At 44.7% G+C, this 17,263-nt stretch overlaps 1 protein-coding gene across 10 annotated transcripts in view; it reads left to right on the forward strand.

Moving 5' to 3' along the window:
• NIPA2 (NIPA magnesium transporter 2) overlaps positions 1 to 17,263 on the forward strand; it is a 35,746-nt gene that overhangs the window by 14,458 nt on the left and 4,025 nt on the right. For 8 of the 10 annotated variants that reach the window (XM_023197890.1, XM_023197893.1, XM_023197887.1 and 5 more), the window contains 3 exons: positions 1,297 to 1,353; positions 12,629 to 12,719; positions 14,288 to 14,448. In XM_023197890.1, coding sequence (XP_023053658.1) covers positions 1,297 to 1,353; positions 12,629 to 12,719; positions 14,288 to 14,448 — 309 coding nt within the window. The remainder of the gene's footprint in view (positions 1 to 1,296; positions 1,354 to 12,628; positions 12,720 to 14,287; positions 14,449 to 17,263) is intronic. The other 2 variants (XM_023197896.1, XM_023197897.1) reach the window with 1 other exon arrangement.

Consider the following 17,263-nt stretch of genomic DNA (forward strand, 5'->3'; position numbering starts at 1 on the left):
TCTATGAGAGCAGGTAGGTTGTGCCCTGGTGACTCTGGGGTGACCTCAGGGTGTGTCTCCACACTCAGGTTCTTTGATTGTAGAAGACCACATCTTCACTCCTCGTGAGTGTATTGTGAAACTTTGAGCTGTTCAGGAGTCCTAAATGTTTACAGAGTTGATATTTGCTTATTTATAATGAGAAAAGAAGTGAGAAGATGTCATAATTAGTTAACTGCTCAGTCCTGTGGTTATCATCAAAGTGGAAACGGACCAATGCCGAAGTAGCATCCAGCCTTTTCTTTAAATTTTGATATGTCTGCAGGGAAGGAAATCAGAGTCCATGGTTAGGCCGGGCATGGTGGCTCATGCCTGTAATCCCAGCACTTAGGGAGGCTGAGGCGGGTGGATCACCTGAGGTCAGGAGTTCAAGACCAGCCTGGCCAACATGGTGAAACCCCATCTCTACTAAAAATACAAAAATTAGCCGGCCATGGTGGCCTGGCTTGTAATCCCAGCTACTTGGGAGGCTGAGGCAGGATAATTGATTGAGCCTGGAAGGCAGCCAAAATGCACCACTGCACTCCAGCCTGGGTGACAGAGTAAGACTCTGTCCCCCCCAAAAAAAGAAAAACAAAAGTCCATGGTTAGGAATCCATGATAGTAGAAGTTCTGACTTTGAACTTCAACATTTTGGCAGGAAGGAAAGAGAGGGCATCCGCAGCTTGAAGAGTGTCTAGTTTAGTGAGCTTCGGGCTGGTGTAGAAGCTCACTGAGAAGTCACAAGACCCTGCGGGGTAATCAGGATGATTGCCCTCCCCCCCCACTCCTCTATCAGGGACACTCGTGGTAACTCCCAGTGTTAAGTGGCATTATGATCACATTCCATCATTCTACCCTGGCTTCATTTTTAGCCCTGATTGGACCTCATGAGGAGACCTGCTTTGGCACCTTTCTCTCTTCCCTGTGCCATCTCTATGGTTAAACCTAATTCAGCAGTCATAAAAACATGAAATGATAGCCTCTGTGGGGTTTAGTGGACAGAGGAGAAACTGTCAGCATCTCCTGCTTGTTCCCCTGGTCCCTGATGCTTGGTCCTGAGAGGTGTTCTCACTGTTCATGATGGATATGTTGTAAAGGATTCATTCACCTTGGCAAGACAATCATTAAGAAATTGTCAGAGAAATCCCGAGTCATGCAGAAACCTTTATTTAAAGTAGCAACTGAGATATTTAAAAATCTGTCATTATTAATAGTTATCATAATTTATAGGAGTCTTACAGCCTTCAAAGATGTGAAATATTTCTTCATTCACAGGTCAAGGTGGCCATGCATATCTTAAGGAATGGTTGTGGTGGGCTGGACTGCTGTCAAGTATGTATAAAGAACATTGCAAGAAAAATATGATAGCTGTGTATTAAGATATTTGCATATGGTATTATAGTCTAGTTACTAGCAAGTTTTAAATAAATCTTTATTTAATTTTTTTTTTTTGAGACAGCCTCACTTTGTCGCCCAGGCTGGAATGCAGTGGGGTGATCTTGGCTCACTACAACCTCTGCCTCCTGGGTTCAAGTGATTCTCCTGCCTCAGCCTCCCGAGTAGCTGGGATTACAGGTGTGCACCACCACACCCAGCTAATTTTTTGTATTTTTAGTAGAGACGGGGATTCACTATGTTGGTCATGCTGGTCTTGAACTCCTGACTTCAGGTGATCCGCCCATCTTGGCCTCCCAAAGCGTTGGGATTACAGGCGTGAGCCACAGCACCTGGCATAAATCTTGTTTTTTAATTAACATAACTGAAATATATAATTTAAAAGTTCAACAGTTTAGTAGCATTTTCTTTTACTATTTATTTTTATTTTTATTTATTTTTTTTGAGACGGAGTTTTGCTCTTGTTGCCCAGGCTGGAGTGCAGTGGCACGGCATGATCTCAGCTCACCGCAGTCTCCACCTCCTGGGTTCAAGTAATTCTCCTGCCTCAGCCTCCCGAGTAGCTGGGATTACAGGCATGTGCCACCACGCCCAGCTAAGTTTTTTGTAATTTAGTAGAGATGAGGTTTCTCCATGTTGGTCAGGCTGGTCTTGAATTCCTGACCTCAGGTGATTCATCCTCCTCGGCCTCCCAAAGTGCTGGGATTACAGGCACGAACCACTGCACCCGGCCTAGTTTTTTAATTTTTGTGAGTACATGGTAGGTATTTACATAGCAGGTATTTATAGGGTACATGAGATCCTTTGATAAAGGCATGCAGTTCGTAATAATTGCATCATGGTATCCATGGGTTATCCATCCCCTCAGGAATTTATCCTTTGTGGTACAAACAATCCAAATAGCACCTTTTTTTTTTTTGAGATGGAATCTTGCTCTGTCACCAGGCTTGAATGCAATGGCCCATCTTGGCTGACTGCAATGTACGCCTCTTGGGTTCAAGCGATTATCCTGCCTCAGCCTCCTGAATAGCTGAGAGTATAGGTGTGCGCCACCATGCCCAGCTAATTTTTGTATTTTTAGTAGAGACAGGGTTTCATGTGTTGGCCAGGCTGGTCTCGATCTCTTGACCTCGTGATCCGCCTGCCTCGGCCTCCCAAAGTGCTGGGATTACAAGCGTGAGCCACCGTGCCCAGCAGTACTCTTTCTATTTGAGACAGGGTCTCACTCTGTCGCCTAGCCTGGAGTGCAGTAGTGTGATCATGGCTCACTGCAGTCTTAACCTCCCAGGCTCAAGCAGTCCCCACATCTCAGCCCCATAAGTAGCTGGGACTACAAGTGTGTGCCACCATGCCCGACTAATTTTTTTGTTTTTTATTTTATTTATTTGCGGGTTTTCGCTGTGTTGCCCAGGCTGGTCTTGAACTCCTGGGCTCAAGCAAACCTTCTGCCTCAGCCTCTTTAAGTGCTGGGATTATAGGTGTTAACTACTCTGGCTGGCCCCAGTTATACTCTCTTATTTATTTATTTAGAGACAGAGTCTCGCTTTTGTCTCCCAGGCTGGAATGCAGTGGTACAATATCGGCTCACACAACCTCTGCTTCCTGGGTTCAAGCGATTCTTCTGCCTCTGCCACCCGGGTAGCTGGGATTATAGGCACGTGCTACCATGCCCGGCTAATTTTTGTACTTTTAGTAGAGACGGGGTTTTGCCATGTTGGGCAGGCTGGTCTTGAACTCCTGACCTCGTGATCCACCTGCCTCGGCCTCCCAAAGTGCTGGATTACAGTTGTGAGCCACCACACCTGGCCGTTATGTATGTATGTATGTATGTATTTATTTTTTGACACGGAATCTGACTCTGTCACCAGGCTGGAGTGTAGTGGCATGATCTTGGCTCACTCCAACCTCCACCTCCTGGGTTCAAGCGATTCTCCTGCCTCAGCCTCCCAAGTAGCTGGGATTACAGGCACACGCCACCAAGCCCAGCTCATTTTTGTATTTTTAGTAGGGAAGGGGTTTCACCATGTTGGCCAGGATGGTCTCCATCTCCTGACCTCGTGATCTGTCTGCCTTGGCCTCCCAAAGTGCTGGGATTACAAATGTGAACCACCGCACCCGGCCTTTTTTAGTTATTTTTAAGTGTACAATTAAATTATTACTGGGCCAAGCAAGGTGGCTCACACCTGTAATCCCAACAGTTTGCGATGCCAAGGTGGGCGGATCACTTGAGGTCAAGAGTTCGAGACCAGCCTGGCCAACGTCGTGAAACCCTGTATCTACTAAAAATACCAAAAATTAGCCGGGCATGGTGGCGGGCGCCTGTAGTCACAGCTACTCGGGAGGCTGAGGCAGGAGAATCGCTTGAACCTGGGAGGTGGAGGTTGCAGTGAGCTGATACCGCGCAACTGCTCTCCAGCCTGGACGATAGAGTGAGACTCAGTCTCAAAAAAAAAAAAAAAAAATTATTGACTGTAGTCACCCTGTTGTGCTATCACATACTTGGTGTTACTCACCAAGTATTCAAGTCTTTCTCACTATTTATTATACCCTAATAGTGCATTTAAATGGAATGACAAAGTTTTTTTTTTTACCCATCTGATTAAAACATGTTTGATATGCCCATGTAATTTTAAAATTTCTGCTCAATTTAAGGTAATTTTTTTTTTTTTTTTTTTTTTTTTGAGACGGAGTCTCGCTCTGTCGCCCAGGCTGGAGTGCAGTGGTGCAATCTTGGCTTACGGCAAGCTCCGCCTCCTGGGTCCACGCCATTCTCCTGCCTCAGCCTCCCGAGTAGCTGGGACCACAGGTGCCCGCCACCGCGCCTGCTACCTCGCCTGGCTAATTTTTTGTATATTTAGTAGAGACGGGGTTTCACCGTGTTAGCCAGAATGGTCTCCATCTCCTGACCTCATGATCCGCCCACCTTGGCCTCCCAAAGTGCTAGGATTACAGGTGTGAGCCACCGTGCCGGGCCTAATTTAAGGTAATTTTAGAAGTGAAAGTTAAGTGAAGAATTCTTTTAGTTTGTTCCCCCTCCATTTGTTCTCATTCCAAATTGAAAAGAGATATGTATTTGATAAGACTTATCAAATAAAAATACAGAAAATCACCATGCCTATTTTGGTAAAAAGGCATATGGAAAAAAATTATTCTGGGCTGGGCGTCGTGGCTCACGCCTGTAATCCCAGCACTTTGGGAGGCTGAGGCGGGTGGATCACCTGAGGTCGGGAGTTTGAGACCAGCCTGACCAACATGGAGAAACCTTGTCTCTAATCAAAATACAAAAGAATTAGCTGGGCGTGGTGGTGCATGCCTGTAATCCCAGCTACTCGGAAGGCTGAGGCAGGAGAATCGCTTGTACCTGAGAGGCGGAGGTTATAGTGAGCTGAGATTGTGCCATTGCACTCCAGCCTGGGCAACAAGAGTGAAACTGTCTCAAAAAAAAAAAAAATTCTGAAGACACCGAGCCTTGACTGACGGTTGTTCAGTCAACAAATACTTACTGATCGTGTCTTGTATGCCAGGCATTGTTCTAGGTGCTAGAGATACATCAGTGAGAGGAAAAGACTGAAAAATCTCTACTCACATGAAGCTTACATTCTAGATCTGGGAGACATTAAACAAGACAAAGAAGTTAAAATGTTTGTGTGCCTGTGCGTGGTGATAAATGCGAAGGAGAAGGCGTGAAGTCGGAAGAAGTATTGTGAAATGCAGGATAGATAGGTTTATTAGTACGTTAGATGGACAGCCAGGGCCAGCCTCACTGAAAGGTATTTGGATAAAAGATGTAAAGGAAGCGAGCAATCTGCCCGTATGATGTTTGGGGGAGAAACCCTTGAAGCAGGAGGAAACTGTAACTGTGAAGGCCATGAGCGGGGAACATGCCAGGCCAGTTAATGTGTGGTGGATAGCCCTCAGTGACTCATCTCCCGGTATTCACACCTTTCTCTAATCCCCTTTCACCGTGAATTAGTGCAGTTCAAAACAGTGTGATCCAGGAATACCACAGAAGTGATGATGCGTGTCTTCCGAGGTGAAGCTGTGAGAGGCCTTGCAGCTTTTTCACTGACTCCTTGGATTGCTCACTTTGAGGGAAGCCAGCTGCTGTGCTCTGAGGACACTCAGGCAGCCGTGGAGAGCTCCCCAGTCTTTCACTCTGCCAGGACCTACTTGCCAGTCCTGTGAGTGAGCCACCTTGGATGTGGGTCCTCTGGCTCCTGCCCAGCCTTCAGATGACTGCAGCCCTGGCTTTAATCTTTTTATTTACTTATTTATTTGAGACAGGGTCTCACTCTGTTGCCCAGGCTGGAGTGCAATGGTGTGATCTCACTTCACTGTGTCCTCAACCTGCCATCTCCCACCTCAGCCTCCCAAGTAGCTGGGACCTCAGGTTAATGCCACTAGGCTGGCTAATTTTTGTTTATTTTTTTATAGCGATGAGGTCTCACTGTGTTTCCCATGGTGGTTTTGAATTCCTGGGCTCAAGCAATCCTCCTGCCTCGGCCTCCCAGAATGCTGGAATTACAGGCATGAGCCACCACGCCTGGCCTTAAATCTTGACTGCACTCTCTTGAAAGACCCTGAGTGAGAACCACTTACTCCTTTCTAAAGTCCTGACTAACGGGAACCATGAGGGGAAATGGTGATTGTTGCTTTAAACTGCCAAATTTGGGGTGCTTTGTTAAGCAATACTGGATTAGCAAAACTTTGGGAAACATTAAAGAGGCAGGTGTAGGAATAAGGGAGTGAATGTGGGGGAAAGTAGCAAGAAATCAGCTCAGAGAACTCAGGGGGCCCAGATCATGTGGGGCTTTGTAGGTAATGGGAAGGACTCTTTTTTTTTTTTGAGATGGCGTCTTGCTCTGTTGCCCAGGCTGGAGTGCAGTGGCACGATTTGGGCTCACTGCAACCTTTGCCTCCCAGGTTCAGGCGATTCTCTGGCTTCAGCCTTCTGAATAGCTGGGATTACAGGCATCCACCACCACGCCTGGCTAATTTTTGTATTTTTAGTAGAGATAGGGTTTCACCATGTTGGCCAGGCTAGTCTCGAACTCCTGACCTCCAGTGATCTGCCTGCCTTGGCCTCCCAAAGTGCTGGGATTACAGGCATGAGCCACTGTGCCCGGCCTAGGACTTTGATTGTTGTGAGATGAGAAGTCATTAGAGACTTCCGAGCAGCATGACATGGTCAGTCTTTTTTAATAGGATCTCTCTGGCTGCTGTGTTGAGGCATAGACTGCATAGGGGCAGAAAGCAGAGAAACCAGGTAAGAGGCCATTGCAGTAATCAGGTAAGAGGTGATGATAGCATTCCAGGGTCGTATCAATGAGTGTGGTGAGAAGGGACAGAATTCGGACTGTATTTTGAAGGTAGAACTCATAAGATTTGCTCATTCACCAAATTGTAGGGTGTGAAAGACAAGAGTTTAGGATGTCATGATGGTTTTCTGCTATAGTAACTGGAAGACTTGAGTGACCTGATGGTAAGACTGCAGGAAGGACCTGGGCTAATGGGGTGGGGTGAAATCTGGAGTTTGGTCTAGATGTGTTAAAGTTAGAAATGCCTATGAGATATTCAAGTAGATACGTGAAGTTGGTAGTTTGGTAGACAGGTCTGGAATTCTATGCAGTGGCCTAGGCTGGAGACAACATTTTGAGAGTCATCCTTGCTATTTTAAAGCCATAAGACTGGATGAGATCATGGAGGAAATGAAAATAGAAAAAGGCTGGGCACCGTGGCTCACACCTGTAAGCCCAGCACTTTGGGAGGCTGAGATGAGCAGATGACTTGAGTCCAGGAGTTCGAGACAAACCTGGCCAACATGGTAGAGCCCTGTCTGTACTAAAAAATACAAAAATCAGCCAGGTGTGATGTGCACTTGTAGTCTCAGCTACTTGGGAGGCTGAGGTGGGAGGATTGCTTAAGCCCAGGAGGTTGAGGCTGCAGTGAGCTGCGATCACACCACTGCACTAAAGGCTGGGCAACAGAGAGAGACCCTGTCATTCATAGGTAGGTAGGTAGGTAGATTAGATAGATTAGATAGATAGGTAGATAGATAAGATAGAGTGAGACCCTGTCTTAGATAGATACATAGGTATGTAGATAGATAGGCCCAAGATCGGAGACCTGAGAGCAGACCAGGTCCATTTAGAGGTCAGGAGGAGGAGTGAGAAGAGGCTGAGAAGGAGCAGCCAGAGTGGAAGGGTGAGATGATGTGAGCCTGGTGTTGTGGAGCCAAGTGAAGAAAGTGCTTCCTGGAACAGAGAGTGGTCGATTGTGTCAGGTGTTGCTGAGGTAGAGTAAGTGTGATGAGAGCTGGGCATGGTGGCTTATACCTGTAATCCCAGCTGCTTGGGAGGCTGAGGTGGGGGAGGACCCCTTGAACCCAGGAGTTGAAGACCAGCCTGGGCAGCATAGCAAGACCCTATCTCCAAGAGATACAGGAAGTAGTACGATTAGGATTGAAAAATGACCGTTGAGTTTAGCAATATGGAAGTCCTTGGTGACCTTGAGATTAGCAGTTTATATAACACTTTTGAACATCAGAAAACAATATGTAGTGTTTATGGTAATGATGTACTAGGTAATTAAATTATTATTTCTTCTTTTTTTTTTTTTTTAAGTAATGGAATCTCGCTCTATTGCCCAGACTGGAGTGCAGTAGTGCAATCTTGGCTCACTGCAAGCTCTGCCTCCTGGGTTTACGCCATTCTCCTGCCTCAGGCTCCCCAGTAGCTGGGGCCACAGGCGCCGCCACCACGCCTGGCTGATTTTTGTATTTTTAGTAGAGACGGGGTTTCACCGTGTTAGCCAGGGTGGTCTCAATCTCCTGACCTCGTGATCCGCCCGTCTCGGCCTCCCAAAGTGCTGGGATTACAGGCGTGAGCCACCACGCCCGTCCTAATTGAATATTTCTGTTGAAAACAAGTTTGAAAGATAGAATATCAAAACCATGTTTTTAAAAGCATCGAAGGTGACATGATAGTCAAAAATTACCTGGCCAATATTAGGGAATGTGCCGTTTCCACTAAAGAAAGAAAAGAGGAGAGAAAGGACTAGCGCTCAGAGGAACAAGCTAGAGATACTTCTGCTCTAGAGGTTAAGTGCAGACTCTAGAGGAGGCAGCTGAGAAAGTGAGTCTTTGGACAGAACTAACAGCAGAGGCTGGGGCTGCCAAGAGTAGGGGCCACCACCTGCTCTGGGCTGGTGCTCTGGGAAGGCGGGTGCTAGGAGTGAGGCAGGGACGATGCACTGACAATTCGTGTGCACCAGATGGTGCCAGCCTTGGTCCCAAACTGTTAGTGCTTTATGGCACCTGGCAGAAGAAAGTAAAAATTCTCTATTGAAGATACAATACCATTCTCACCGTAAATTGTTTTAGCGAGTAATTTTAAAAATAAAAATCAATCTCTCTTTTTTTTTTTTAAGGCATATGAGATTAAGAAACTACTAAAAGGAACAGATAGAAACTTGACTCATAGACTACAGATACTGGAGGTGGTATGACTCTAAAATAAATGTTTTTACCACAAGGAACTGTCATTCTGAGAATAAACTAGACTATATAGTGACATTATAGATTTGCAAAACATAGAAATTATAGAATTAAAAACTAATGAAAATGAATGAATTGACTTAACAGTAGGTCAGGTATGGCTGAAGAGAGACTTAACCAGAGGTAGGTTGGAAGAGATTGTCTAGATTGAAGCAAGCAAGAAAAGATGGAAAATATACGAGAAGGTTATAGAACTTAGACGATTCAGTAAATAGTTGGAGTTTCAATAGAAGGGGACAGAATCAGAAGCAGTATTTGGAGAGAAAATGGCTACGAATTTTCCAGAACTGACCAAAGTTATCAAACCACAGATCCAAGAAGCCCCATAAAACCTACGCAGAACCTGTGAAAAGAAAACTGGATGTAAACATACCATAGTAAAACTGATGAAAACCATAGAAAGAATATCTAAAAGCAGTCCAAGAAAAAGCTCATAGTACCCTCAAAGGGGCAGCAGATTGACAGCTGAGTTTTCAGCACCATTGGAAGTAGAAAACAGTTGGAAATACAGCCTCAAAGTGCAGAAAAAAGTAGCTGGCAGTAGAATACTCAGGGAAAATTTCCTTGAAGAATGAAACTAAAACATGTTTTAGATAAACTGATAATTTAATTATACTAAAGCAAATTTATTTATTTATTTATTTATTTTTTGAGACAGAGTCTCGCTCTGTCGCCCAGGCTGGAGTGCAGTGGCCGGATCTCAGCTCACTGCAAGCTCCACCTCCCGGGTTCCCGCCATTCTCCTGCCTCAGCCTCCCGAGTAGTTGAGACTACAGGTGTCCGCCACCTCGCCCGGCTAGTTTTTTGTATTTTAGTAGAGACGGGGTTTCACCGTGTTAGCCAAGATGGTCTCGATCTCCTGACCTCGTGATCCGCCCGTCTCGGCCTCCCAAAGTGCTGGGATTACAGGCTTGAGCCACCGCGCCCGGCTAAAGCAAATTTAAAAGAGTGTTCAGGCTGGGCATGGTGGCTCACACCTGTAATCTCAGCACCTTGGGAGGCCGAGGCACACCTGAGGTCAGGAGTTTGAGATCAGCCTGATCAATATGGTGAAACCCTGTCTCTATTAAAAATAGAAAAATTAGCTGGGTGTGGTGGCAGGTGCCTGTAGTCCCAGCTATTCAGGAGGCTGAAACGGGAGAATTGCTTGAACTTAGCACGCGGAGTTTGCACTGAGCCGAGATCACGCCGCTGCACTCTATCCTGGGTGATGCTGTGAGACTCCGTCTTAAACAGAAAAAACAAAAAAAAACCTAAATGTAAGGTTAGAAATACAGGAGGGAAGAGTGGTGAGTATATGACTACATCTGAGTGAATAAACATAAGAGATGGCTCGTGGACTTAAAATATCCATGCATAAAATTTTAAAAATACACAACAATAATCAATTGGAAAGGAGAAAATGGATTAAGACTTCTAAGGTTCTGGCATTATGCAGAAGGAAATAAAGCTAAATATTAACATTAGACTTCACAAGTTAAACATACATGTAATTTCTTTTTTTTTTTTTGAGACAGAATCTCGCTGTATCACCCAGGCTGGAGTGCAGTGGCGCGATCTCAGCTCACTGCAAGCTCCGCCTCCCGGGTTTATGCCATTCTCCTGCCTCAGCCTCCCGAGTAGCTGGGACCACAGGCGCCCGCCACCTCGCCCGGCTAGTTTTTTGTATTTTTTAGTAGAGACGGGGTTTCACCATGTTAGCCAGGATGGTTTTGATCTCCTGACCTCGTGATCCGCCCGTCTCGGCCTCCCAAAGTGCTGGGATTATAGGCTTGAGCCACCGCGCCTGGCCCATACATGTAATTTCTAGAGTATAAAAAAAATAGAGCAACGTGTATAATTTCCTAATTAATTAAAAAGCTTTCTCCAAGCTTTTTTTTTCTTTTTAAGAAGCCAATCCTAGATAAATAGGAATGAGAGAGTAGAGAGTATCCTCGATATAAAGATATTTGAGACACTACAGCCAAATTCCTTGATTTAATTTTAATGGTAACAAACCATATTTAAAAGACATTTTAGGAACTGAACGAGTTTAACAAGAGAATAAAAAGGCAAATTGTAGAGTGTAAATGAAGATAATTGTAATATTATTAATCAATAAAAGATTATATCTGAAATATATAAAGAATTACCTTAATAAGAGAAAACAGGAAAAACTTGAACAGCTACTTCCCTAAACGATTTCATAGGGCCAATAAAGAAATGAAAATGGGAAATGCTAATTGAAAGCAGAGCAGAGTCATCCCATGCTCCTAACAGATCCTCAGGGAGAGAGTGGAGGAGAGGGAGCTCTCACACACTGCTAAATGAAAACTGGCATAACTGTTTTGGAAAAGCAGTAGTCAAGAGGGATCCTTTTGTGAGATCATGCCTCTGCCCTGCGTAGGATTCCTCAGTAGCTTTTCAATTTAGATAATTCCTTAGTGGGACTAATTTCCCAGTGTTCTAAAGTTTCCTTATGAGAGAGCCCCTATCTAATGCCATGACACACAGTAGGATGCCTTCTTTCATCACCAGCACTTCATTCTTTTTCCCGAACTGTTTTTCTTCATAACACTTTTAACCTCTTGGCACATGTGCTTGGTTTGTCTTCCCTCACTAAAAGTTTATGAGAGGCCGGGCGTCGTGGCTCACACCTGTAATCCCAGCACTTTGGGAGGCTCAGGTGGGTGGATCACCTGAGGTCAGGAATTCAAGACCAGCCTGACGAACATGGTGAAACACTGTCTCTATTCAGAATACAAAAATCAGCTGGGTGTGTTGGCATGTGCCTGTAATCCCAGCTACTTGGGAGGCTGAGGCAGGAGAATTGCTTTAACCCCAGGAGGTGGAGGTTGCAGTGAGCCGAGACGGCACCACTGCACTCCAGCCTGGGTGACAGAGCGAGACTCTGTCTCAGAAAAAAAAAAAAAAGTTTTTACTGGAGCAGTGTCTTTGTTTTGCACCCTGCTGTATATATCCTGATTCTAGAACAGTACCTGGCATATAGCATGATTTGCATTTTTAAAAAGAGCAAGTAAAAAGGACTTGGGGGAAGAGTACCTTTTACTTTCATGTCGGCTGCTTCTCAGTGATTTTTATTTACTGTCATGGGATATAAGTATCTATTTAAAATTTTTATTTAAATACCTCATGTCAGCATGAACTAGATTTCTTCAGTTAGATTTATAGATATGTGTTGTTTTTAGAATACTTCTAATTGACTTGGACTCTTACTGTAATGTTGGAAATTCACAGACCCATAACCCTTATTAATAAATTGGAGAGGCCGGGCGTGGTGGCTCATGCCTGTAATCCCAGCACTTTGGAAGGCTGAGGCGGGCAGAACATGAGGTCAGGAGATTGAGACCATCCTGGCTGACACGGTGAAACCCCGTCTCTACTAAAAATACAAAAAAATTAGCCGGGCGTGGTGGTGGGCACCTGTGGTCCCAGCTACTCGGGAGGCAGAACTTGCAGTGAGCTGGGATCGCACCACTCCACTCCAGCCTGGGTGACAGAGTGAGACTCCGTCTCAAAAAAAAAATAAATAAATTGGAGAAATATGGAGGTTACTAAATACAGTTAAAATAATATATAGATATTGCATAAAATGCAGGCATTTCAAAGTTGAGTACATACATTCTTATCTGAGTTTCTCTTTTGTCTGTCTCCAAGTGGGAGCTGGTGAGGTGGCCAACTTTGCTGCGTATGCGTTTGCACCAGCCACGCTAGTGACTCCACTAGGAGCTCTCAGTGTACTAGTAAGGTAAGCACACGACATTTTTCATGTAGAAACAGTCGTCAGTATCTTAGTTTGTAAAATATTCAGTACCATATAATTACATGTGTTCAACACAATTTACATTTCAACAACCTGGAGAACTTTGCTTTTTACACTATGTAGTAATTGCTTTAAAAAAGTACTTCTGTGCATAAGCAGGCTATTGATTTGTGGGAGAAAACGCTTTTGCTTGTATTCAGAGCCAGTACTAGTTCTACTTCGATTTCAGTTTTATACAATTCAAAGTTGCCGGGAATGGTGGCTTACGCCTGTAATCTCAGCACTATGGGAGGCCGAGGCGGGTATGGAATCACCTAAGGTCAGAAGTTTGAGACCAGCCTGACTAACATGGTAAAATCCTGTCTACTAAAAATACACAAATTAGCCGGGCGTGGTGGTGGGCACCTGTAGTCCCAGCTACTCAGGAGGCTGAGACAGGAGAATGACTTGAACCCAGGAGGCGGAGGTTGCAATGAGCTGAGATCGCACCACTGCACTCGAGCCTGGGCTACAGAGCAAGACTCTGTCTCAAAAATAAATAAATAAAAAATAAGTGAAATTCAAAGTTACACTCATCCCAATATTTATCATTCAGTGCATGTGCACTTTGGTAGGGCCTGGTTGGTAATGAGTAGATTTGTTTTTTTTTTTTTTGAGACGGAGTCTCGCTGTGTTGCCCAGGCTGGAGTGCAGTGGTGCAATCTGGGCTCAATGCAAGCTCTGCCTCCCGGGTTCAGGCCATTCTCCTGCCTCAGTCTCCCGAGTAGCTGAGACTACAGGCGCCGCCACCACGCCTGGCTAATGTTTTGTATTTTTAGTAGAGACGGGGTTTCACCGTGTTAGCCAGGATGGTCTTGATCTCCTGACATTGTGATCCGCACGCCTTGGCCTCCCAAAGTGCTGGGATTACAGGCGTGAGGCACCGTGCCTGGTCTGAATATAGGTTCTTAATTAGGATATACATTTATACAAATTTGTTCTTTATTATAAATTTCATATTGACTTCTTACAGTGGAAAGATGGGAAGTATACCGGTGTAGTGTATGATGAAGCAGATGATTCCCTAGAAACGTTTACTTTTTTTGTTTTGAGACGGAGTCTCGCTCTGTCGCCCAGGGTAGAGTGCAGTGGTGGGATCTCAGCTCACTGCAAGCTCCGCCTGCTGGGTTTACGCCATTCTCCTGCCTCAGCCTCCCTAGTATCTGGGACTACAGGCGCCGCCACCTCGCCCGGCTAGTTTTTTGTATTTTTTAGTAGAGACGGGGTTTCACCGGGTTAGCCAGGATGGTCTCGATCTCCTGACCTCGTGATCCGCCCGTCTCGGCCTCCCAAAGTGCTGGGATTATAGGCTTGAGCCACCGCGCCCGGCTGAAACGTTTACATTTCATGATGAAATGTCCTTTTTTTTTTTCCCTTGGCAAAAGCTAGAATCTTCATAAGCTCAGCGTTATAGTTTGAGTTCAGTGATTTAAATTATGAGTTTTACTGGTATTTGAAAAAGAAAAGTAGCTGATTATTTTAAAGTTCTCAAATTTTTTTCTTCCCCATTTTAGTGCCATTCTTTCTTCATACTTTCTAAATGAAAGACTTAATCTTCATGGGAAAATTGGGTGTTTGCTAAGTATTCTAGGATCTACAGTTATGGTCATTCATGCTCCAAAGGAAGAGGAGATTGAGACTTTAAATGAAATGTCTCACAAGCTGGGTGATCCAGGTAAGAAAAAAGTCTCATTAGTCTTACTGTATTTTATTTTTGAACTTAGTTTTTTGTTTTTTTTGAGATGGAGTCTCCCTCTGCCACCCAGGCTGGAGTGCAGTGGTGCGATCTCGGCTCACTGCAAGCTCCGCCTCCCGGGTTCACGCCATTCTCCTGCCTCAGCCTCCCTCCCGAGTAGCTGGGACTACAGGCGCCACCACCACTCCCAGCAAATGTTTTTTTTGTATTTTAAGTAGAGACGGGGTTTCACCGTGTTAGCCACGATGGTCTCGATCTCCTGACCTTGTGATCCGCCCGCCTCAGCCTCCCAAAGTGCTGGGATTACAGGCGTGAGCCACTGCGCCCGCCTTAGTTTTTACGTTAATCAAAATTTAATGAGCACATAAGGAGAGAGAGAGAAATTGTTCCATGTGGTAGAAGAACAAATAGTGGGTGTTCCCTTCTCCCTCCTATCAATCACAAGTCTGTGTTTCTATTGTTCTTTAACTCTTTGTATATAGCATGCTTATATTGTTGCTACTACTTTCTTCCTTAGCTTTAGGCATTATCTGTTTTACCTTTTATTTACTGCACCGGTATAGTTTTATTGAGATTATTTATTTACCTTATCATTGATATATAACTTTTATTCTCATCTTAGCCTTTATTATGATGATTGTTCCTTTCCTGTATGATTTAAGTTTTTCCAGAAGTAATAATTATCTTGTTTGTGTAGTTTTTTTTGAATTGATCAGTGTACCATGAAACTCTCCCCCAGCTGACTATTCTACTCAGTAATTTCAAACGAAGAGGTGTTCTTTGATCTCTTTTGGAAGTTTCTCTCAGTGCCTTCTGTGTGACCTCAATCTAGGCGGGTGTCTCCAGGCTGCCAGCACAGCTGTTATCTGCATTTCCCTTCAGCAGCATCCTGGGGATTCCCTTCAGTTTGCTTTTTCTTAGCTCCCTGATTTCCAGAATCGTGGGTGTCTGCTCCTTCATTTTGGTGGTGCCACTCTAGAGGAGACAAGAAAGGGCGTGAAGAGATGAGATTTTTGACACCTTGTTTATCTCAAAATGTTTTTAACCTATTGTGATCACCTTTGTCTTCTCATTTCTGATGTTGCTGTTGAGAAATTGAACAGTTTATCCGTTATCTTTTATATGCGACCAATTGTTTGTGTTTGGAAGCATGTGGGATGTTCTCTCCCCTCCACAGTGTCTGAAATTTCCCACTGACATGCCCAGAGATGGGTCCATTTTTGTCCATTGTGCCGGGTGCCTGATGGTTCATTTTATTTTGAGACAGGGTCTTGCTGTGTTGCCCAGGCTGGAATGCAGTGGTGTGATCTCGGCTAACTGCAGCTTCCTCCTCCCTAGCTCAAGTGATTCTCCTACCTCAGCCTCCCAAGTAGCTGGGACTACAGGCGTGTGCCACCATGCCTGGCTAATTTTTTTTGTTTGGTAGAAACAAGGTTTTACCATGTTGGCCAGGTCGGTCTTGAACTCCTGGCCACAAGTGATCCGCCTACGTTAGCCTCCCAAAGTGTTGGGATTACAGGCGTGAGCCACTGCACCCTGCCTGATGGGTCTCTTTTTTTTTTTTTTTTTTTGAGACAGAGTTTTGCTCTGTCTCTCAGGCTGGAGCGCAGTGGCGTGCACTGTTAACTAACCTCTGTCTCACTGCAACCTCCACCACCTGGGTTCAAGTGATTCTCCTGCCTCAGCCTCCCAAGTAGTTGGGATTACAGGTGCCCGCCACCATGCCCAGCTAATTTTTGTATTTTTAGTAGAGACGACCAGGTTGGCCAAGCTGGTCTGGAATTCCTGACCTCAGGTGATCCACCTGCCCTCGGCCTCCCGAAGTGCTGGGATTACAGGCTTGAGCCACCGTGCCTGGCCTGATGTGAAAATTTATGTCTGACTCTTGGGAAGTGAATTGAATACTCCTTTGATACTCTTGTTTTCTCTTTGTGAGATTCTTGTTCATCTGTTTATTGGAGTTCTTGACCTAGATGATTAATTTTCTTATGTTTTCTTTTCCTCATTTTACCATTTTGTCTTTTTGCTCTTTGGGGAGATTTTCTTAGTTTTTTCTTCCAGCCCTTCCGAGTTTTCATTTCTGCGATTATATTGTTAATTTCTAAGAGTTTCTTGTCTCTGTTCTCTGATTCCTAGTTATTTTAAAGTCTTTGCTAACTTTAATTTTAGAATTCTTTGTGGGCCTGCTTCTGTGGTGGTGTTTGGCTTTTAGGCATTTGGTTTTGTGTTGGCATTTTTTAATTGAATGGTGGACATAGGATATTAGAAGGTGTAGAGGTTTTAAGTGATGTTTTTCTTCCTTCAGAGAGAACAAATTTTTTCTGGTAGGCAGAAAAGAATACAGTAGCTTACTTTTACCCTGAAGGTATTGTTTTAAGCTTTGTTGGGCCTGGTTTCTTTCTAGTTTGCCTTCATTCTTTTTTTTTTTTTTTTTTTTGAGACAGGATCTCACTCTCGCCCAGGCTGGAGTGCAGTGGTGTGATCATGGCTCACTGCATCCTCTGCCTCTTGGGCTCAAGCGATCCTCCAACCTCAGCTTTCTGAGTAGCTGGGACCACAGGTGTTTGCCCCCACATCTGGCTAATTTTTGTATTTTCTTTTCTTCTTTTTTTTTTTTTAAGATGGAGTCTCGCTATCAGGCTGTGCTCCAGGCTGGAGCACAGTGGTGCAATCTCAGCTCATTGCAACCTCTGCCTTTTGGGTTCAGGTGATTCTCCTGCTTCAGCCTCCCAAGTAGTTGCAATGGCAGGCATGAGCCACTATGCCTGGCCTAATTTTTGTATCTTTTTTGGTA

Source organism: Piliocolobus tephrosceles, chromosome 6 (genome assembly GCF_002776525.5).
Source record: "Piliocolobus tephrosceles isolate RC106 chromosome 6, ASM277652v3, whole genome shotgun sequence".
In the NCBI taxonomy this organism is placed as follows: domain Eukaryota; kingdom Metazoa; phylum Chordata; class Mammalia; order Primates; family Cercopithecidae; genus Piliocolobus; species Piliocolobus tephrosceles.